This window comes from Pseudopipra pipra, chromosome 1, assembly GCF_036250125.1.
Source record: "Pseudopipra pipra isolate bDixPip1 chromosome 1, bDixPip1.hap1, whole genome shotgun sequence".
Taxonomy (NCBI): Eukaryota; Metazoa; Chordata; class Aves; order Passeriformes; family Pipridae; genus Pseudopipra; species Pseudopipra pipra.
In genome coordinates this window covers 25,518,352-25,541,211 of record NC_087549.1, presented here as the reverse complement: position 1 = coordinate 25,541,211, position 22,860 = coordinate 25,518,352, and the positions used below count along the sequence as shown (strand labels likewise).

The 22,860-nt window shown below is 41.1% G+C and overlaps 2 protein-coding genes across 2 annotated transcripts; both read right to left on the bottom strand.

The window, feature by feature from the left end:
- Positions 1-8,382: 8,382 nt before the first annotated feature.
- TMEM64 (transmembrane protein 64) lies at positions 8,383-20,304 on the bottom strand. Its single transcript, XM_064649170.1, has 3 exons — positions 19,558-20,304; positions 13,849-14,004; positions 8,383-10,941 (listed from the first exon to the last, which is right to left on the bottom strand). Exons 1-3 carry the CDS (start codon positions 20,302-20,304, stop codon positions 10,747-10,749), a joined length of 1,098 nt encoding a protein of 365 aa, XP_064505240.1. The 3' UTR covers positions 8,383-10,746.
- A 97-nt stretch (positions 20,305-20,401) lies between these two features.
- Positions 20,402-21,250, bottom strand: LOC135406009 (atherin-like). Its single transcript, XM_064640530.1, has 2 exons — positions 21,074-21,250; positions 20,402-21,022 (listed from the first exon to the last, which is right to left on the bottom strand). The coding sequence occupies exons 1-2, from the start codon at positions 21,248-21,250 to the stop codon at positions 20,402-20,404; spliced, it is 798 nt and encodes a 265-aa protein (XP_064496600.1).
- Between the last annotated feature and the right edge of the window lie 1,610 nt (positions 21,251-22,860).

The window sequence follows — 22,860 nt, the reverse complement described above, 5'->3', positions numbered from 1 at the left end:
AAGTGAAAAGCCAGGCAAACAGCATTACAATGGCAAAACAATTTGCCAAAAGAGAAGCAGCTCTACTGAAAAGATGGGAACAAGTCCTGCTGTCATGGGAGTTTAGAAGATTCCTAATCCTCAGAAATCCCGGTCCCTTTAAAAAAAAAAAAAAAAATATTAACCTTGTCAATACAAAGAATCCATTTTGAGAGTAGGAAAGGGGGAAAGGGAGAAAGATGCTCAAAATGAGCTCTATAAAAAAACCTGCCTGTCTACCTCCATGTAGCCTACCTACCTAGAAACTTCTTTATATTTTTAGTAAACAGTGGCCTTTTTTAATTCATTCTGATCTAGAATGTAACATACTGTTCTTCAAGAGGTGGATAGAGGGATTCACCTTCTGCAACCTACAACATCTTTTTATTTCTTAAGCAATTTTCTCCACTGACTATAATTCTGATTATTAAAAGAATAGTATTTAGATAGCAAAATTAGTAAAAATATTTCATTTAATGTAACATTTAACACAAGACTTTTCTTAGGGGGATATTGCACTATTTTATTAAGCCATTGTTCTGCAAAGATGCAAGAGCTTGCCTTACAGTACAGACCTCTCTGCTGAGTTCAGACCTCAATTATCATAAGTCAAAACTTCGACATTTTCCAGAAAAACTGCTTGGAACTTCATCCATTCAAAAGAGAGGATTGATGAAGGAAGATTCTTTTCTATTATTCTTTTTTTATTAATTATTAATATGGACTAAATATTTTCTGATTTTATTTGCTACCTATGAAGATGAGCATAAAGAGAATCTTTTGAGCAATTTTTCTGCATCCTATTAGATTCGTAAGATACAAAACCCTTGAGCCCATGAATACACTTGGAAAATGAGGGTTTTTTTGGTTAATCAGAGCAAGGGGAGGATGTCAAATAGAGTGGGGGAGTTCTCTCTTATCCCTCCAGTATAAAAGATTTCGCATACTGATTTTTTTCATTCAAGCACTTTCTTAAGCCTTTAAGAAAGTTGAAGCTTTCTTAAGTAAGAACTAGAGATTTAATGCATCTATATATGAAACCTTAAATTTATATAAGATTAAATCATACTTAAATTATAAAATGCAACTGGTTTTGCTTTTATCTGCTCCAGTTCCAGTATCTTACAATGAGATAATCCATCTAGTTCCAGAGTGGGTGCCATCTGTATTTTAATTTCTTAAATCCCCAAACTGTTAAGCATACATCAGAGGACACAAATCTAAATATAACACACAGTTCTTGGAATCTATGTGAAGTTAATATTGCAATAATATTGACACAAGATAATAAAGCTTCTTATTGCTACTACTTTCTTATTTCAAAATTTCAGCCTTTCCAAATGGCAGCTGAAGACTGATCATAAATGCTGCAGACTACTGAATTGGCAGCATGTCTTCCTGATGTTCCTCTCTGCAAAGACACAAGTGCAGCACCTCAGAGCTAGTTTCACAGAAACACTCCCAGGGACCAGACTTTCATGCTGGTTTTGCAAGGACAGGAATTTGAGAAGGGGTTTTTGACTTGCGAGCACACAGAAACAGCATCCCACAAAACCCCTTGTGCAGAAATGTTTTACACATTAAAATTCCACTATTGCTAAGTTTCTTTGGTCAGACCAAGAAGAAATGTATTCTGAAGTCCAAAATGCCTGTGTGCCTAAGATTACAAAGCTGTGAGCCTACTTAATCTGCAGACTCATACATATATATGAACAACCGTTTTCCTGACCTCTTTGTTCCACTCCTCCTCTCTCTTCCTGTACATAGTACAAAGGGTATAAGCAAAATGTGTCAGCACTACCTTCTTCACGATCATCTCAGACATATGCTGAGTGATCTCTAGAGAAAACTGAAACCATATATAGCAAGCAGAACTTTTGCTTTGAATTACATTGCAGCTCCAGCTAACAGCCTCCACATGATTTAGGTTGAGTAATTTAAGATGCTGGTAGGGAGGAGGTCTGGTTCACTGTCCAGAGTTTCAATACAGTCACAGCCTTCACTTGTGATTTATTTAGTGCACTTCTGAGCTCGTTCTGCAGTTTGCATTTAAATGACAACATCTAGGCAGACTAGAGTTCAACAACATTTCAAGAAAAGTAGATAAAAGTTTAATTCTTTTGTTCCAAACAAGAGGTAAGCATGCCTGAGGCAACTCAGCAAGAGGCAGTTCCTCTCCAAGAGGCATGACACATTTATCACAGTATCTTGATTCACCATGGATGAAGATCCCTAAGAGCTGACAAGTTCAGAAATCAGCAGGAATCTGGATCAGAGAATGGCTGCTCTGCAGAAGATACCAGAACACTCCCATTCTGGTCCTCTTGTGTCTCTCTGAACACTGGACTGAGTGATACAGATGCAGTGGGTCAGAAGGCAAAGACACACATCAACCCTCAGAAGCAGCGGAAAACATCAGAAACCTTCAGTGGTATTGGGTGCTGAAATGCTTTGGAGACCCTTGGTACATGGCTTCATACATCTTTTAGGCACCCAAGTACTTTGGGGAAACTGGTTTCTGGGTATATCTAATACTTACTACACATACAGAACTTCTAATGCTCTTTGAAAAGTTCTAACAAATTATTTCTTTCTCTTGTGTTAGCAGCATTACTGTTGCCCTGCTACTGTTAAATACCCACAACCCTTAAACAATAGAAAATATAAAAGAGTATCTGTGACTACATAGACCTCACAGCGATTTTGCAGTACTTAAAACATTTATTTGCAAGCATTTGGACATTTGTGTTAATTGGCACTATTGTAGATATCTCTATGAAGAAAAACACTCTGCTCTGAATAGCTGATTTTTTGGTATAATTTTTACCCAATATTACTTAAAGCTAATATTTTGAAAAGAACAGTTTAATAATTACCACGGCATTTCCAAGAAAATCTTGGAATAAAATAATATATTATATAGATACTTTAATAATTTAAATACAACACTTCAAAAATTCAATTTTGGGGCCATGTCTAAGAAGTTACTTCATGAAATGGTAAAAATGGATACTCAACAGCAGAATAAAAACAGAATTAGTCTGAGATGTCAGTTGGGACTTCATATCCTTCTTTGTTCCCCCTGTAACTTAGCCAGGTCAGCATCTGGAGATGCCTTTCTCCTCATCTGTGATCTTGCACAAATTAGTCTTTTGCAATATAAATATGCATGGTGCACGTATTTCAGTACAACCACATAGAGACAACAAATCCAAGGAATTGTGAATTTCTTGGAGCTGCAGGTCTGTATGTATGAACATGACCTTTTGCACTTCTGCTCTCTGCCCAGTCACATTTCCCTGTCGCTGCACCAACCACCCAGCACCAACCTCATGCCATCATATCCTGCTCATTCCTGCTGGGCTCTTGTAGACAAGACGTGCCTTTGAGGGAGTCATGACCCTCAGCTCCTATTCAGCTGCTGTCTCTGACTACCTAAGGGGCAGCACAAGAGAAGACTGAGTCAGAATCTTCCCAGAGGTGCTCAGTGACAGAAGGGGAAGCAATGGACACAAACTGCAACACAAGAAATTCTGACCGAGTATGAGGAAAAATTCTTCCACTGTAAGATTGGTCAAAGATTGGACCAGCTTACCCAGGTCTCCTGAGGGTGAATCCTCCACCCTCAGAGATATTTTTAAGCCTCAACCAGATATAGGCCTCAGGCAAGATGATCTAACTGGATGTGACCTGAGCAGGGGCTGGACTAAATGGCATCCCTTTCAACCTTCATTACTCTATAATGCTACAACCTGGAAACAAACGGCTCTTCAGGAGCTTCAGTTGATCAAAATGATCTCATTTGTTCAAGACAGAACTTCCCAACTTGGATATGACGATGCTTAAATATTGGGTAAAATAAGGTTTTTTTAGGAGAAAACTCATCTCTTAGGCAAATGTATTCACACATTACATCTGTACAGGGTTTCCATTAAGGGTAGTTGAAACACTAGTAGTAAATATCAGTAAGGATAATGATATCCATTATCAGAAAGTACAGGCACATCTTCCAGCTTTTCTTTATTCAAGTTCCAAGCTGTTTACAGTTGCTGATAAAATGGAGGGATTATTTTCTCAAGCTTATGCCATGTTATTGCAGCTATACATTTGGCTGATTCTGAGACACTGCAGTGGCTCATACAGTCAGCATGGAGTGCAGGAAGAGAACTCCAGGTACTTTCACACGACACATAACCCCAAAAACTGAATACACGAGGACTTTTCCCCAAGAGAACGTAATCCATGTGATACAAATCTACCCATGCTTCACTATAGGGCTACCTTTCCTTTACCTTTACTGTTTATCAGAGTGGATATGATGAAGAAAAGTAGATTTGTACCAGCATACCTGCCACATAGAAAAGCAAATTTCTGCCTTGCCTCAAGGTTAATATTCAGTATTCTTTATGAGTCTGCAGTTTCTGCATTGTTAACACATTCTTCTGTGACTCCCTTTCCTTTTTCTATTTGGGTTTTAACAAGTGAAAAGGATTTTTAAAAAAAGTAAAATATATTGAATCCATTCTTTATGAAATGACTCACTGAAAAGGGGAGAATAACATCATCTAATTATAGCTGCCAGGGTTTTTACCTCCTACTAAGTATACTAATACACTTGCACTAATTGCAACTTTTCCCCTCCTCCTCTAAATTTTCAATTCTCAAACTGCTTCCCTATGGAAACATTTTTTAAACTCATTACAAGACTCTTTTCCCCAGTGCAAATGCCAGGGGCTCTGAGGACTCCAGAATTCTTCCTCCAGACCCTGCCATTTTCCAGCCTCAAAACTTGTTTGAAAGAACAGTATCATACCTAGCTTAATTTAAGGAAGCATCCATTGTAAGAAGAGAGAACATATTTCATTAGACTGACCAATATACCTGGAAAAAGGACAGATTCCTCAGCTGAAAGGAGCCAGACAGAAAAAAACCTTGCTCAATGATGGACCAGCAAAATTCAGTGCAATGTGAGAATGACTGGAAATCAGTGATTTGATACAAAGTAAGCTGCAAGGAAATCCCTGCAAGGCTAACACAGTAACGGATCCTCTCAAGCTCAGTGACTGGGGAAGCTCATTTCATGCAGGAGTCACTGAGCAGGGAAGAGATTATTACAGCTGTCCGAACACACAAAACATGATCTTGCACCTCAATTTATATCCACAGGAGAATATATAGGATATTCATTTACTGGTATGAATTTTACCAGTCCTGAAGCTTTCTTGGGTGGTGGTTTTTGGGGTTGTTGTTTTGGGGTTTCTTTTTTTTTTAAATTATTATTTCTTTTGATTTTGTTTTGTGATTTCTTTTTTTTTCTAGAGTACAGAGAAAGGAAGCTACTCAGACAGAGGTTTGAGGATGAAAGACACAGAACAACCTCTGGTTTCAGCTCAGCAACCTCTGCATCCCCAGATGGTGGAAAAGCAAACAGCAAGTGCAGAGCTCTTCCTCCCCCAGCCACCACTTGTGCCAGGGAAAGCAGAGAAAGGAAAAAAAGATATCAAAAGGGCAGCAACAAATGTTCCTCTATGGATGACAGCTAGCCACTGCTGCTGGTTTGGACTTTGTTAGCCCAGGTTATAAAAGCAGGGCTTGAAGGCAGGTGTGTATTCAGCAGCTCTCCAGACGATCATCAGAAAAACGCTCTTTCTTAGAACATTTACTTCAGCTGCTTCCAAGACACTATTCCCCATTATTCTGTAGAAGACATCTGAGACAGTCATAAAAAGTCAAAGTCTAAAAGATTCAGGAGTTTCTTCATATCATTGCCATTTCAGTGTTATTTACTTCCCATAGTACCACCCCCACTCCTCTTCACCCCCAAAAATCTAAGCAAAAAACCACCCCTCTATCATCAGTGCTTCATCATGTATTGAAGCAAATTATTATTCCCTCACAAAAATCACAATCAGAGAATTCATTAGTCTATTCCCTTACCACCTACCACTTCTCACATTAAATGGAGAATATCTGTGATCTTAAGCAATTGGGTTTCTAAAGCACAGAGTGAAAATTTGCTAGTAGAATAGTCCTTCACCACAGGCCTTTCCTTCCTTCCTTCCTCCCACCCACCCACCAACAACCTTTAAGAGAAACAGTTATAGCTCGCTGAAAACAGAGGGAAACACCTCACATTCAGCAAATGGAGATCATGCACATGCACAGACACCACTTGGTACACATATTTGAGCCCCAGGTGATCTCGCCCTGTTACTGTGACAAACTAAAACATTCTCATTAGAGAAATGTCAGCAAAATTTGTCAAATGACTACTCCTAAAAGTCAAAGCATGCTAGAATTCTCTGGAAGAGAAAATGCTAACCTGCCTCTAGGTGAGGCCACCCAGCTGCCCTGTCCTGGAAAAAGCAGAAGCTGTCAAAGGATTTGGCAACTACAAAAAACATGACACTTAGATGTATTCACAGTTCTGGCAATGTTACAGTTAATTTAACCTCCTCAAACTGTACCCGCTGTGCTCACACAATTATTTCTTCCCCTTCAGCTTGAACGACTTGTAACTCTTAAATTTCCCATCCTGCAGAGGAGGGACGGGAAGCAACATATTGCAGTCCCCAATGCCAAACTGTCTTCGGTGTAGATTGTATGATTTAAAAAGACTTGTCACCATGATCAGACAATACAAGTTTTATATCCTCTTCACCAAACCCAGCACTTAATTACCTTGACTGACATAAGCTTATGTGTGCTACATCTTGGAAACACTGTCTCCTAAAAAGGATGACATCAAATATCCAAGTCTCAGGATCAGGACAGAACAAACCCTTCTGCTACCTTGCTAATGACCTTTTTAAAAAAAAACCCAAACTCCCCTGTACAATAAGCCTATCCATGCTAAATTAATCTGAAGTTCTAAATAATCAGAAGGAAAGTTAGAGGACTTTGCACTCTTGCAACAGCAAATCTGGCTCAGCTAATTTTCCAAATGAATCGAGAATCCAGAGCCAACCAACTATGCATTAGTCACTTGGCTAGCAAGGAGGACTTACACCAATGAACACAGGACTTCATTAAAATGTAATTTTAAGTTTAGCAATATACCAGGATGATCTATTATAAGAGGAAAAGGACAGGATTGAAACCTCAGACTCAGTTTCTTGCTACTTATCACTAACAAATTAAGATAAATTAAAAATCAATACAACGGGGTAATGTGAGACAAATGCTAATGTCCATGAAGGAGAATTTGTTAGACCCATCATCCTTGTGCTGCCAGAAACATCAGTAATTCTGCACAACAGGAGAGGACAGAGACAAGCTGATCTACCCAGCAGAGCCAAAATTTACATCATCTCCCCCTTTGCAATTGATTCCTATTCCCTCATGCACAAACCACCATCATCTTATGCAGACAGGACTAGTACCAACTCGGCATTATAGTGAGGGAACCTGTCACAGAGCTACTAGAGCTCTTTACTTCTGTCATTAAAAATGACCTCAAGTGAATGGGAACACTTTTCTATTTCGTTTTACACATCATATCCTAGATTATTTGCAAGGTAACTGATGACTTTAGTAATCTTGGTCAGTCAAAATCCAAATCATATTGGCCTCAGGTGGAAAGCTGAAAATGAATGCAAAGGATCCAGTATGTGACACAAGCCACACCCCATGCAAGAGAAGCGTTTCCATTCTTCAAACTTGACCTCAGCAATGCTTGTTGAAGTTTTTGTGCAAAAATCAGGATGAAAATAGTATCTAACGCTCTTGGACAAAAAAAACATTTTCCTCACAGGTGCTTAGCCTAAAGTTAAATTTTGACAAATTTATGACACAGCTGTACTTACTACAAGGAGGAAGGAAAACTGGTGCCATGCAGCTGAGAGATTCCTTCTTCCATATGACCTGCTATTTAGGTACCTCTCATATGCAAAATGCAGAAATTTCACTATCATGGCAACTCAGAAAATGGTCATGAAAACGACTTGCCACATATTGTTTAAACTAGATTCATACCTTTGTGGGTTTTAATTGCACTAGGTAGAGAGACTATCTTAAAAAAAAAAAATCACATCGCTTTTACTACTGTTACATTCAGAAATACCAATGCTCTTTCAGTTCAGTAGCATGTTTCTCATAAGCAATGTATGCTTATTCTTCTATCAAAAAGCCAGCTGCAAATACCTAATCTTGAAAGCATTTAATAGAATTAAGCATGTATTTAATTAAAAAAAAAATCAAGTGTTTTTCCCTCATCAGTAACTCTCCACCCATTGACTTCATCCTTAAAGCCTAACTTGTTACTCCTTCAATGTAGGCAACTATTCTTGTATGCATATATAAAGATGAGACTCCACTGCACCTTCTTTCCAACTATGTCACAGCAACTTAAAAATCTAATACATATTCCTTTAAAGAAATTTGAGTGAATTTATTGTATAAAACTATGATTGGCATGGTACAGAAAAGTTCCTTTTAATGCACATTTCCCATTAACTTGTACACAAATATTACAAGTATCAAGCAAAATGCAAAAGTCTTAAGAACTAATTTCATACTACAAAAGTGTTCACATAGTGAAGTTACTCTAGTTACAAAATGTCATGGAAATAAAAGCACTTCAAAATACGTATTTGGGAAATGTCTCGAATAATCAACGCAACTTTAAGTTAGTTAAAAAATGCAAATAAAGAGATACCCTCTTCAAAACACTATTTCATTTGGCAAGATGGAGCAAAGTTCAGATCAGTTCATTATTGAAGGATTGCTCTTTAGAAGAAAGAAAAACAAACAAACAAAAAAACCCACCCTTCAGTTAAGAAAAGACTTAATTACACCATGATGACAAATAACGCCATCAAAAAGTTATCTGGCTCTCTTGTTTTCACACAGGAGCTGTCAGAGGCAGAGATGTGTAAATAAACACTTCCAGGTGTATACAGATTGCCTTTTCAAAAACCAACCAACCAAAAAAACCCCCAAAAAAACCAAAGCCCCAAAACAACAGAAAGGAGACAATCTGAACTTTGTTGTTTTCATTTAACTAGTTCAGTTCCTTAGGTCACAAGACCCAAGAACACCAGTCTGCAAAGGACACAAATTTAAAGAACAAAATGGAACTTCCACTACGACAGAATGCGTAGATGTCCAGTTACACGACTACCACACGTCCTCTCAGTAAGGCTGTTAGAGGCTACCAGACCTCTGCTTCCCAATAACCTTGAAGACCTGCTATTCTGAAGAAGAAAAAATGTTTGGACCCTACAAACAACCTTACAAAAAGGAGGCACAGTCGTACTGTTAGAAAATAACACAAAGTCTTGAAGCCTGAAGGCATCCTTAAAAACTCACACAAAATAACTACAAAATAAGCAATACTTTACATTATTTTTGTATCAGATGACTTGCCTGTGTTTGAGCAATTGAACATTGCTAAGTATATCTACATGAAATCACACATACAGAACATCGTGTTCAGCCATTATTGTTGTTTTCCTTTTATACACACACAAGTTACTATCAGGTTATCCAGTCTATTCAAACTCAGTGAAAAACAGTCCACAGCACGTGTAAAAGGAGCAGTATCCAATACAGTGTTGTCTTGCAAAAATGGAGTCAGAATTCCTGAGTCTCAGAGACATTGCTGTCCTCCTCCATTACTGGATTATTTATTTTCCAAGGAGAATCTCTAGTTTTCATTTCTTCACTCTGATGAAATTTGTAATAGATTGTGTCTTTTAAAAAATGTAAAACTTGTACAAAAAATGTGCCAACCAAAGCGAATTTTTAAAGCTTTTTAAAGGGAGGGGAGATTCACTTACAAAATAAAGGCCACCTTCTTGTAAAATTAGTACTGCCAGTATCCCATCATTCTGTTTAAAGGAGAGATTTAGCTCCTTGTTCTGGAAATCTTACTACCTGTCGTCATGTGAGCTGAAAAACTCCATCCTTTTAGCAATTAAAAATACTATAAATAGGACTAACGTGGAACAGCCCTTTGTTACAATCACCAAGGTGGCAAAACCAATGAAGTCTCCTTCAAATAGTCACTGCAATCTAACTTCTGCATTTTCCCTTGTACTTTGCATATTACACAGTGTAACTTAAAATGTAATTTAAGAGCACTTCAGTCCCACAATGTAGGATTTAAGCTTGTGTGAATACATAATGGCTCTGCAACATTTGTAATGCCTTAGAAAAATACATTCAACCAAAACTTTATATAGGATTCTATTTTTTTAAATCAAAATGAAGAAAAAGCCAAATGGTCCCATCATTAGCTAAATAATACACTCCAACTTCTGGAAGCAAGTCCAAATCAAAAGCACATTCAAGAATAAAACACTGAATTGCACACCTTCTCATTCATCAGTAATCAAATTCTACTGCATATAGTTATTCAGCCTTATAAATAATGCTAAGCAGAAAAATATTTACCTCTGTGCTACTTTTCTCAGTTTATAGAAGCATTTCTCAGTTTATAGGAGCAAAGGAAAAAAAACTAAAGTGCAGGCTACAGGCCATGACAGGCATAATAAATGACCAAAGGTGCAGCCAAATTTGCATTTACATCTTAAGTTACTTTGCCATCTTCCTTTTCTTGCTAGAAGTCACCCCTGTGCAATTGAAAAGCTGGTCAGTTGATTTGTGCCACAGTACAACCTGTAATCACTTGCAATTTTTTAAAAAAAATCTATTTCAATTGTCCATAGATATTTCTAGGTGATAGCTCAGGTTCACAAAACCTTACTTAATTATTAATACTTGAAATCACACAATATTGACACCTCCTCCAGCGAATGCTACTGTCCTTTTGCTGCAGTATGTGGTTGAACCAGTGAGGCTTGGCTGACTGTCTTTAACAAGCGATGTCTTCATTTCCATTTCACACGCTACAATAGCTGCATTCAGTTCCACTTGAGCTCGGTGAACAACATAAAACATGAGTCCTATGCTTATGACAATCTGCAAATAAAACAAGAGTGTTGTAGGCTATATAGGCTGCAGGCATGAATACAAAGCAACTGATCTGAACAAAATAGTAAGTTGTCAATGCAAAGATTCCTGAAGGCATCAATGTGGGCTCAATGCTTTGCTGGCAAGACATTAGAAGGGAGATGAACTTAACCAGTGAGCAGCTCTAAACCTACATATGCTGGCAGTGTAACCAGTGTATCAGAACATAGACATTACATAGAACCTAAATATTTATAGGAACTGGAAAGATAGTTTCTTTCTTTCTGTTGACATCCATACACTTATTATAAAGCAATTTTTTCACTTCCTCTCTTGGAAATAAGGCTTCCACAAAGAAATGACATGGAGTGCTTCTCTAAGTCAAAGAGGCTGTATTCCATGTACCAAGGGAATAACAGGTTTAAATTCTACTGGGCACCTGCAACTTGCAAAACAGCAGAGCACAGCCAGAGAATGATGCAGACCAAAGAAAATAAAACTTATCCTTGTCCCTCTGTGTGGAATGCAGCAGAGAGGACCAGTTTATCAGGACTAAACAGGGCAGAATCAGAGTTTATAAGTGACTTACAGCAGTCTTTAAGGGAAGAACTTGGTTTCTGGAGGATGGCTCAGGGAAGAGACAGGATGTCAATGGTGTGGGGTTTTTTCATTTGTTTAAGGAGGAAATACTGTCAAAAACTAGGGGTTTAGTTCAGATTTTTGCTCTAAGTTATATCGCTAAGAATTCTTAAACTTTCAGCACAAAAATCATCAGAAATAAACCTGGACAATTTTTGCTTAGAAATTACTCATGCAGTGACATTGGCATGCACTGCACTCCTCAGAAGCATATTTTGATTTCAATAAAACACCAGTCAAGTTTTTTAGCTGAGATCCTCTTTAATAAAAATGATAAAATCTTCAAATAAAAATCAAGCTGTCTCATACTAAGAGTCCCTTTGAAAGAAGTAAACTATGTCTTTTTTTAAGAATGTTTTATGAAACTAGCTGGAATCGGCAACTTCCTTTCAAAAAACCAAGGATATTATATTGCTGTTATATTGCTTATAACAGAACCTAAAGTTCTGAGTCCAAAATCTGAACTTCATTACTAATTGGTAGAGGTATGTTTTCTTTAGCATTGAGGACTATTGCTTAAAACATCTGCCAGCATGGCATACAAGATGCTAAAATATCACTGAGATGACTGGTAAGTATGGTCACAAAATAACTGCAGGGGGAAGGCATCCTGACAGTCTCTAGCCCAACCTGCTGCTCAGGGCTGGCAGCAAGATCAGAACAGTTGCTCAGGACTTTTGTGCAGTCAGGTCTTGAAAACTTCCAAGGATAGAGATTTCACCACCTCTCCAGGTAATCTGTTTCTCCACTGCTTGACTATCCTTGTGGTGAAAAAGATGTCTTTCACCAATTCAAGTTATACATTTCAAAAGATGGCCAACATAAGAGTCGAAATGAGACTATGGACACCAAGTTCTGAATACATAGGAAAAATCCTGTTCTAAAAGCTTACTCAAATATTTAAATTTGATTGGTTTTAGAAATAGTACTACCAGAAACCTAGTTCTCTAGTTGAATATTTAAAATATATATATTTATACACAGACAACCATGAAATGTGAAGGATTTTCAGAGCTATTCACTAAATCAAAGTCCAATCAAAGCTCAGCCTGGCAAAGCACCAGGTCTGAGAGAGAGTGGGAGAACACAGATAATTCCTCCACTAAAGGCCTCCCCTTCACTTATTCAGTCAGATCTTAAGGATTGCTCTCAAAGAGGTCAGTACTCCTATTCAAACTTCCAGACTATCCAGCTAGCACTTACCTGAGCAACAGTTATGTTACAACCTATATAATCTGCAGAGAGTCAATGTCATTAAAAAAAAAAAAAAAAAGTAAAAAAAGAAAGGAAAATACCACTAAAAACTACTATCCTGGAAATAACATTTCATGACTAAAATGATAGCTGATCAAATAACCATTTATTTGCTCTTTGATGTATTAAGGCTATTAACCCCATATTTAGAAAGGCATTTTTAATACTCATAACCCTGTTCTATGAAGCCTATAAATCCTATGTTCTATTTAAAAGCACACAAGTATCAGGGGAAGGGGGAAGTTACGTTTTAAAGGGTCCTAGACATAGTTTTCTGTTAGCATTGTTAAACATCAGCTTTATAAATGTAAAAACTGAGAAATCTAAATGACTGCAGTACTTACTGAAAGTCTGCAAACCATGATAACAGCTAGTCAAACATATCTTGAAGTACTGACACTGTCAGAGGAGGTTTTAATATATAATCTAGCTATGAAATACCCATAACCTCTATGCTTCTAATGGTCTCAGACCTAAGGCTTGCACCCAAGATTTATAGACGAATTATTTCATCAGCTAAGGTCATGTAAAGGTACTACATACTTCTCATTAATTTACTTACTTGTAAAATTAGGGTATTCTGATTTAGGCATTAGCAAAATTATATTTCTACAGCACTTTCAGTCCTGAATACCTATGCAAAATGGGGATGTTGAGTGCTAACAGTGAAAACTGCACGGGTGCTGGGCCTACACACCCTGAGCACACTTCTTCACAGATGGTGGCACATGAGCTTTTGTGTAGGGGCGGTTTGACAATTCTAAAATTCAGCAGGAGATTACCACAGAGGGCAAGAAAAGCAAGCTTACCAAAACTGTGTCAAAAAAAGAGAACACTGAGTAAGTTCTGCTTTGTGTCACGGTGAGGTATGAGAGAATTAAACTTTGTAACAGCATAAAACAAAATCAGAAGAAAAAAGTACACAGGAAACCTACTTTTCTGGGTATCTAGCAGTCAACAGAAGTCACAAAGAGACTGACACTACCACTGCCAAGATCTATGAAAGTAATTATTTTAACTTACCTGGAAACCAAATATAAAATAGCCACTAACACTTTGCTCTGCAATCACATCCTCCATGGTGCGCAAGGTAGTGCCCAAGTATGAGTTCAGGAGCTGAGTAGGAAGCAGCCCAATTGAAGAAGCCATCAGGTAGTTGGGTAGTGACAAATCTGTAATCTGAGTAAAAAGACAGAGTAAGAAATCAAGCACAGCTCTTACACAGTCTATGTGTACAAACAACCAGACTGCTGCTCCCACAACCATCCCTGCAAAATCATGAAAGAATTTCTCACATTCCTTCACTGAAACTTAGATTCGCGCTCAGCGGGAAGACAGTATAAGAAAACAGTGTGTGTCTAGTTTTCATCTGGCCTTTTTAAAGTTAATAGGTTTTATTTCATTTCACCTTGCATTACACAACATCTCTGTGTAAAAGTCATTAACTAAGGATGCAATTACACTGTTCATTGAAGGTATTTATTTCTGCAGGGTGAATAGAGCCCTTGAATTTATGAGAATTTATTTGTTGGAAGAAATTACTTTATCAAATGCAAAGGTCTAAAGCAAAAATCTATTTGCTTTGGATTTTACACGTATGGCACATAATACAAGAGGTAATTGTTCAAAATGTCACTGTCTTAAACATGATCTTGGCAAACAGAATGGCAATTTGTGTCTGCAAGGGAGGTTATACAGTTCAATAAGACACATATATCTATCAATGATCCCTATGAGCAATACCTATCTGTATCTGTACTGATATACGTGGGTATCATTAAGATTCTTTACCAAAGGTATTTTGCATCACATTTCAACTAGTGAACATAACAGTACACATCACTATAGCTTTTGTTCATTTCTCTAGAAAAAACACTACTAATACTTCAATATTTTCCTCTCTATGGTGTGAAATTTCTGTTCTGAGTCATTACGTGGACATATGAGTTTATATGGGTACAAAGTACACAGTACCATATAAATTAGTATCAGCAGCCATTGGGAAATATTAAATGCAAGAGTCATGAGGTCAAAAGATATTTATACAACCAAAAAGAAAACAAGAGGAAACTGAGTTAAAAATGAGTATGAAAAGGGTGATCTTGAAAACAAGCAGTCTAACGAATTTTCCAAACAATTCGGTTGATCACATCATAATAAAACAAGATCTAATTAAGAACAGCCCTAACACTGGGAGCCTACATGGAAATTATTGACCTTGACAGTTTTGTACAATGTTGAAGACCAGAGAATAGCAGCAATGTTACTCATTTCATCATGCTATTCTTAAAATAAACTTTGGTTACTGTGAAAGTCACAGTGCTGAATTCTCAGAGCTCTGTGCACCATCAGTGGAAAGTTTCTGGGAGGAAGGAAGGGCAATGGAGGAGCAGAATGTAATGAAGCATAAAGATTAAGTTAATTCACTGGGACAAGATCCCATAAACCAATTCCAAACTTCACACAGCAAATCATACTTCCCACAGACTGAAACATATACTAGCACCAAAAATAATGTATTTCCCTCTCTATACAAAACTTAGATTTATTATGAAAAAGCATTACATAATTATGTCAGAACTTTACATTTGACCATTGCTTTCGAAAGACTTTTTTTTTTAAACATTATCATAATCTGGGCCATGTAATAAGAATGCACAGCCCAAACTTACTATCTTGTCAAGGGAATGGAGAAGTTGCTATTAAAAATCTCAGAAATACTAATGCAGAGGTAAGATTTGCTAAGCAGGACGCTATCATTAAATCTAATGGAGCTGGGAAACTTCCCAAAGATTGTTTTAACATTCCTGGCACCTCTCTCATTTCTGTACATGTATAAAGGACACTTAGGTTGCAGAGCAACGTGTTTGCACATCTGGATCTGTCCTGAAACAACTGGACCTCCTGAGCCAGGAGAGAGATTGTTTCCAAATGAAGGGGATACTGCCACTGGATACACTGGACTGCAGCTTGTACTTCCCACTGAAATGAAAGCTAGAAAAGGGGGAAACATTTTTTGAGATGCCCTTTTAAATCCTGGTTTGTAAGGTTTAGACCGACAGTCTTATTCCTTTTCCCAGAAGGCACAGGAAGCAGACAGCATCCCTGCCTAAGAAACCTGAGAACTCATCAATAAAACTTACAGCTTTTCATACTTTCCTTTCTAGCATCTTTACCTGCTCTATGAACCTGCCAGACCGGCATCTGCATGGCCAAACTGCCCAATTGAGGCTACCAGAGCTCTGTTTCTAATAGAAGTTCAGGCCAGCAAAAATTAACAGTGAAATCCCAAAGCAAGCATGGATACAACTGTGTTATGGGCCACTACAGAATGGCATTTAAATTGTATTTAAATACAGTTAAGAACTACCTAACTGCTTTGGTAACAGTAGCCAGAAACTCTCCAATTAAGCCTTGGACAGGCTCTGTTCAGTCGCACTTTTGTGTATTCTTTGTGGTCAACACTTTTGGTTCAGCGCTGTCAAAGAATAAACTCTGGTGTCAGGACTTTGTTGGGGGGTCACATGCCTTTGGGGACTGCAACAGATTTATCTCCCCTCGATTTATGAATCCCTGTGTTTTGGATCACTAGGCTTTGTGAGAGAGCTAAGGATAACTCGGATGCTCTACAAAACAAACAAACAAAACAAAACAACAACAAAAAATAGTGAATTAAAAAACCAAACCAGCTATCAAGTTTCCAACAAGTAGAGTAAGCAGCCTGCATATTCTTGCAAAGCAGGTACCCTTTCTTCAACTGACTTCACTGTGTGCATTTCTGGAACCAGAGATGCACACTTGAACACTCAGATTTCTTAGATTATTTCTTCCATGTGATACCCCTCTCAAAGAGGGGGAAAAAAAAGAAGCATGAATTCCAATGTAACCTACATTTGGCACTACAAATAACCAGTTTGCACAAATCTCGCTCCATGAATCCACTTGTGGGAAGTAGATGATAACCTGCATACCAGGCCTCCTTACAGAAACACCTTCAAAACACCCAGAGCAGCCAAGGGGAGAGGGCTGTGCATGGGCAAACACGTCAGTAAGGGCTATCAGCCCACTCCAGCAGCCCTGGCCACCCCGCCATCAGAGGAGTGACAATCAAGCAAAACCCACTCAAAGAGAAGTACAAACATGCTTTCAGTTAACAAGTTTCTAGGTCTTCCAGAAAGGCAAGGAAATGCATTACCCCACCGCTCTACTATCAGCACTTCCTCAAAGAGCAGCAGAATGACCGTATAAGCAGCAAGATCTTCACATCTGGCTGGCAAGACTCTAGCAAATTTGTGTTAATTTTCTTCTTGTGATGTTTCAATTAATATGATCCCCTCACCAATCAAATGTTAAGAAGCTCTTCCATCTTTCTCTACACCTCCTGCAATTCAACCTTACAAAAACCCTCAGCAGATGGTACACGCCACTGAACAAGTGTTTGTAGAAACATTTAATCCCAGCCCTGCAGACGACCCAGCTCACATCAAGGTTATGGCTTGACCTCATGTGTCACTTCCTTCCTTCCTTCTCATTTAAGTATTCTCAGCATCTCCAGTTTACTTATAAATATCAACCTTGAAAACATGCACAGACAAGACTGCTAGAAAATTAAAGATGTGTAAGCTTTCTTAGGATCACTGTCTTTTCAAAAGCAACTCTTTCCAAATTCATTGCTGAAGTTGCTAGTAGGGGGGAACGCATTTTAAATTTAAAAAGAGCATTAAGTTTTCAAATAAGTGAGATTTCAAAGAAATGACAGCTCGATCTGTGCAGGTATACATAACTTAAACTTGAATCACAGTAAGAAACTGAATTCCCAAATTTGCATGCAACATTTTATTTTTTAGCGATCTAGTACCTCCTATTAAATGTCCTCAGTAAAAAATTGAGCACACTGTGCTTTATTTGACTATGCTACAAAGAAGTAAATCTGGATAAAAGTAACACAACTAATATTAGCAGGAAACATCCAAGTTACTTGGTATACTCAAGACTCTGGATTCATCTCATTTTCTATCCATTATTTTAACACTGAAACCTTCCACTTGGCATGAAAATTATTTAGCCTGCAGAACAGGGAGAATACAAACAACTGATTTACAGCAGCATTTTAATATTGGACTGGCCAAAATACTCTGTTGAATTGTGTTTCCAACAGAATGGTTATGCCAGGAAAGAAATAATTTTAATTTGGTAATTCTCTGTTCTTCAGATCCAATACTACTCTAAAACATCTGCTGACTACTTCAATTGACACCCTGAAGCTGTGAACAACTCAAGCACAACAGCTTTCCCCACTTTAGGAGGGTCATAGTACAGCAGAAGCTTCAACTGCTACACTGGGACCTTGGGCTCCAGCAGAGACTGCTCCCAGCTGGACAAGTCTAAGCTTCCTCAGTCCTGCAGCAATAAAGGTTAGTAAACAAAACAGCAGAGGTTCAGCCGTTCAGTTTCTCACTCTTAACAAGGAAATGGTTAAAGGATCTGTTTAAAAAGAAATTACAAGTTGCTACAGCTCTTATGGACAAAGATCACAGCTCTGGAGATGAATGCCCCAGTATAGAGAGTTTTATACACAGCAATTTTAGATATTTGACGTGGGTGTTACCCCCCCAGAATTGCATGGATTAATTTTTTCTTAAATAACAAATTTGGTATCCCATGACCTACTAAAAGCAGCCAGATGATTCTGTCAAAATTAAGCAAGCCTTCAGAAGGGAACAGGATCGGAACAGCAGACAGGGGAAGGAAGATGTGCTGTAAGAAAGTGGCAGACCAAAACACTTGGTTACTTACATTAAAGAAATTCTAAGTTACTGATAAATATTTAAAATATTTCACAATCCCATTTGTTTTGTTTTGATTTCACCAAGTTAGCAGATACAACTGATGTGTAACACACAGCCAAAACCAGATCCTTCAGGCAAAGTACACAGGAAGCAATGAGGGTCTGAAACTGTCACCATCAGCATGACAGTACTCAAAAAGAATACCCTTTATGTTCTTCTTTACTTTCTCCTGAATGTAAAAACGTACTACTGAACGTACTAATGAATGTACTAATGAATGTACAATCTCCATCTAAAAGTAGAAAGAAAAGCAAGACTAACCTTTTTTCAAACTAAAGTTTAAATTAACTTTCAGTGGTACACCTCTGGTGTACTGTCCCTTTTCAGGTCTGATGCTACATCTTACTCTTCTGCCCAAAACCTGCGACCTCGATTGTGTGCATGGACTTAACACCCTGTATAGACTGCCAGATGCATGCCATAAACACCAACCACGCTGAGCAAGAATTTTAATCTGTCCACTTTTTTCTTTCCAACATGACTACTTATATTAAGTAGTTTAGGAAGATCTGGCAAGACTTTTCCTCCCACTCGGATCATTTTAAAAACCCAGGCACTCTGTAACCATTGAGTTCTCTGCAGATTTTGCTACACAGCACCTTGGTGCTTCTTTCTAACACCAGAATATGGTCTTGAAAGCCAGAGAGCAACTCTAAAACAATGCCACTGAGCAAGGCATCTCAAAAACCTGCTTGCTGTCCCTCCGCCTGCACAGAAGAGCCACTAAAAGGGCAGGCTTTTACTACTGTTAAAAGAGAGAGAAAACATGGTTTGTTCCCAGGAAAGCAGGCAACCTCCACCAGTGACAGCGGCCACTATGCCGAAAGACATCCTTCCAGCCAGTGCCTCTTTCTTTGGCCGCACGGCCCACGCTGGGACTCACCGCGAAGACGGCATTCTGCAACCCGAAGGGGATCGGCGTGAGCCGCGCCAGAGCCACCACCTTGAGGCCACTGCCGCCCTCCACGACGCGGACGATGGCACTGAGCGTCCCGCTGCCCTGGATCCTGGTCCGTGCCCAGCGGGCCAGCAGCCGCTTGCAGGCCACGTGGGCGACAAAGGTGCCGACGAGGACGCCGAGCACCATGAGCCCCATGCCCATCATGAAGCCGTAGAGGTAACCGGCGGCCACGTTGAGCAGGATGTAGCCCCAGCCGCAGGGGAATGACACGACGATGAAGCCCACGGTGAAGAGCAGCACGCCGGCCAGGCTGTCCAGGCTCTCGGCCCAGAGCAGCAGGTCCCGCAGGTACTGGCGCACCAGGGCCAGCGAGGCGAAGCAGAAGGCGGCCAGGACGCACACGATGAGGCAGCTCTTGCACCAGCAGGTGCCCAAGAGGCAGCAGGAGCAGCGCCAGCCCCGGCCCTCGGCCAGCCCGTGCCCGCCGCCGCCCGCCTCGGGCAGCTGGCAGAGCAGCAGCTCGGCGGGCGGCAGCCCGTCCTGCTCCGCGTAGGGCCCGAGCAGCAGCCCGCCGGCCCCCGCCGCCTCCGCGGGGACGAAGCCGACGGTGTCCCCGCCGCTGCCGGCTCGGGACAGCCAGCGGCCCAGGTCCTGCCGGGCGCCCTGCGCCGCCGCCTGCTTCACGGCCCGGGAGAGGAGCTGCAGCGCCGCGGCCCCCGCGCCCCGCATCCCCCCGCGCCGCCGGGCGGCTCCAGCGCTGCCGAGCCGCGCGGCCCCTTCGCTCCCCGCTTCCCCACGCAGCCTGCGGGCAGGGGCGGCCGCTCCCTCATCGCCCTGCCATGGCCCGGCTGCCGAGCCCGGCCGAGGGCCGGGCGGGGGCGGGGAAGCGGCGGCGGGGAGGGCGGGGAGGAGGGGGCCGCGCTTCGCCGCCGCCCGGCGGGCGGAGGGGCCGCGGCGGCCTCCGCGCCGCCTCCCGCCTCGGCCGGGCCGCCGGGGCTGCGGCGTTAGACGGCGACGGGGCCGCTCTCTCCGTCCCGGCGGTGGCAGCGGCGGCCCTGGCGGAGCGCGGGTCCCGGGGGGCGGCGGCAGCGGCGGCGGCGGCAGCAGCGGGGCTCCATCTCCCCGCGCGCTGAGCTCCCGATCCGCTCCGGAAAGCGCCTTCTCGGAGCGGCGGTGCCGATGTGGCAATCCCGGCAGGGAGGAGGCTCGACTCGGCTCCGGCGGCAGCCGCGTCCGGCCCCGCTGCGGGGCTCGGCAGCGGCGCCGCGGTCCCGCCTCCCGCCCCGCCCCGGGAGCGCCGCGCTGGGCGGGTGTGCCCTGCGGAGCCCCGCCGAGCCCGCACTGCCGAGCCCGTGGTGCGGGTACGGCTCGTCTCGCTCTGCCCCGCGGTCCTCAGCAGCCTACATTCCCGGCAGAGCCGTAATCTGCAGGGTTTAGAGGGGCCGTGCTGAAAAGCGGGTTATTTTTTAGAGAAGCGTTTGGTTCAAGCATCACTGACGACACTGTTACTCTTGCGCTCCATTGCCGCATCGGCGACTCTCCCTCCCTTATGTGAAGGCTTTGTATCGCAAACACCCGGGCTTTCCCCTCTCCACGAGAGAGACGAGCCTCTCCCAGCCAGCAGCCGGGCTTTGAGCTGAGGGGCGACAGCCGCTACCCTTGGGCTCCGTGGCATCTCACCGTCAGGTCGGCTTGGCTCTGCTTGGCTCGTACGATCGAAAGGCTCAGGCACACTTTGGGATGGTTTGAACTTGAATATTTAGCCACTGCTAGAATGTTGAGCCTGAACACTCAGCAAGGGCTCCATTTGGAGGGGTGTTTTCTCGAGAGCCTCGCAGAGGCTCGACAACTTCGTCGGTCGCTGTTGCTCTGGCGTTACTAATGACAGGAGCCATAGGGTGCAGAAAGGGATTCGTTTTCTTTACAACTCTTAAACATACAGTGTGCTCCAGCGGAGTTATATTTCTCTGCTGGGAAATTCAGAGGGGTATATAAAACGATAATGTGTGGGAGTTGTAAAGAGTGATTGGAAAAAAAACCCAAAAAACTAACCAAATCTCAAAATGAAGAACATCTTTTGAAGGAAGTACTGCAAATACGCACTTGCAAAATACACTGTTCGAAACAATAAAATCTGGGCAATCCAACAAATCAGCCTAAGAAAATGGCAGATGTCTTTGAGAATCATCAGGAGAATAAAATGATCCTGGGGACTCTGTACAGCAAGCAAGTTGCAGATAAATACTTCCAACATAATTTGCTTTCATGCTGTTACCTGTATCTGAATGTGAGCATTTAATCTTGTGTGTGCTCTTTGCTTACAGTGCAAACACAGACAGGGCATACATCCAAAATTATTATAATAATGGAAAGAAAGCCCTGCATTACGGCTTGTAAAGGACGATGGGCATGCTTGTACATTCAGTAAAGCGTTTCAGCAAACCAGGATGGGCCGGAAGTTCAATAGAAAAATAAGAAGACAAAATATTCATTTTGGGTTTTATACTAAGAGCACGTATGTTTTTGTTGTGGATTTAGTTTCTGTATATTTTTGTTCAGTGCAGTTGCTTACATAGAATAGGAAAAAGCCTGAGCGGAAACGTCTACCAGAGTTACACGCTTTATGCTGCCCCTACATTTCTGCATTTAAAGTGCAGAACCTTTTCCTCAGAGCCAAAATGAATCTCCAGCTGCCACTCTAAAAGCTACAGGGTTCTGTATTTATAATCACAGAAACTGTAATTGAAAAGGGACCTCAAAATGGTATGAGGGAAATAATGATCTATCTAAGTGACAGTTCTGACATTACACTCTAATCTATAAAATATATTGAAAGTAGCTAGTGGAGATGCTTCTCCAGTCCCTAGGAATATATAGGCTGAAACTCCTTCACTTTATCCATCACCTTGCTCCCTAAAATAGCTAATCCTGGCATTCTACTGTCCCTTGGTGCAACGGCTCAGGAAGGAAAGACAACAAACAATCAGATTTTGAGTGACACAGAGTATGGTCATGGAGCATCTTTGGAAAAATATCCCAGCAAGGCCACAGGAATTCAGCAGGACTTGGGTGGAGCTGGGAACCTCTCCTGCACACACAGCAGACACAGCTATGGAGCTGAGAGGCAGCGTCAGCTGACTCCTGCAAGCCTTCCCAGCACCCTCTTACTATCTGAAGGGAAAAAACCCAACCTCACACACTCTTGAAAATGTGCCAAATTAGCACATTGCTGGACAAAATGCCAGACAAAATGGTCCACCTTTCAGACTTACTAGTCAGTGAATC

Bases quoted from the DNA above. Each gene is read 5' to 3' on its own strand.
- LOC135406009 (XM_064640530.1), bottom strand. From the start codon at position 21,250: ATGCCACGGAGCCCAAGGGTAGCGGCTGTCGCCCCTCAGCTCAAAGCC. The intron at 21,023-21,073 runs GTCAGTGATGCT...CCCGCTTTTCAG, and splicing joins AGCGCAAGAGTAACAGTGTC to CACGGCCCCTCTAAACCCTG.
- TMEM64 (XM_064649170.1), bottom strand. From the start codon at position 20,304: ATGCGGGGCGCGGGGGCCGCGGCGCTGCAGCTCCTCTCCCGGGCCGTG. The intron at 14,005-19,557 runs GTGAGTCCCAGC...CTTTTTACTCAG, and splicing joins TGCAGAATGCCGTCTTCGCG to ATTACAGATTTGTCACTACC. The intron at 10,942-13,848 runs GTAAGTTAAAAT...TTTTATTTGCAG, and splicing joins ATTTTATATTTGGTTTCCAG to ATTGTCATAAGCATAGGACT.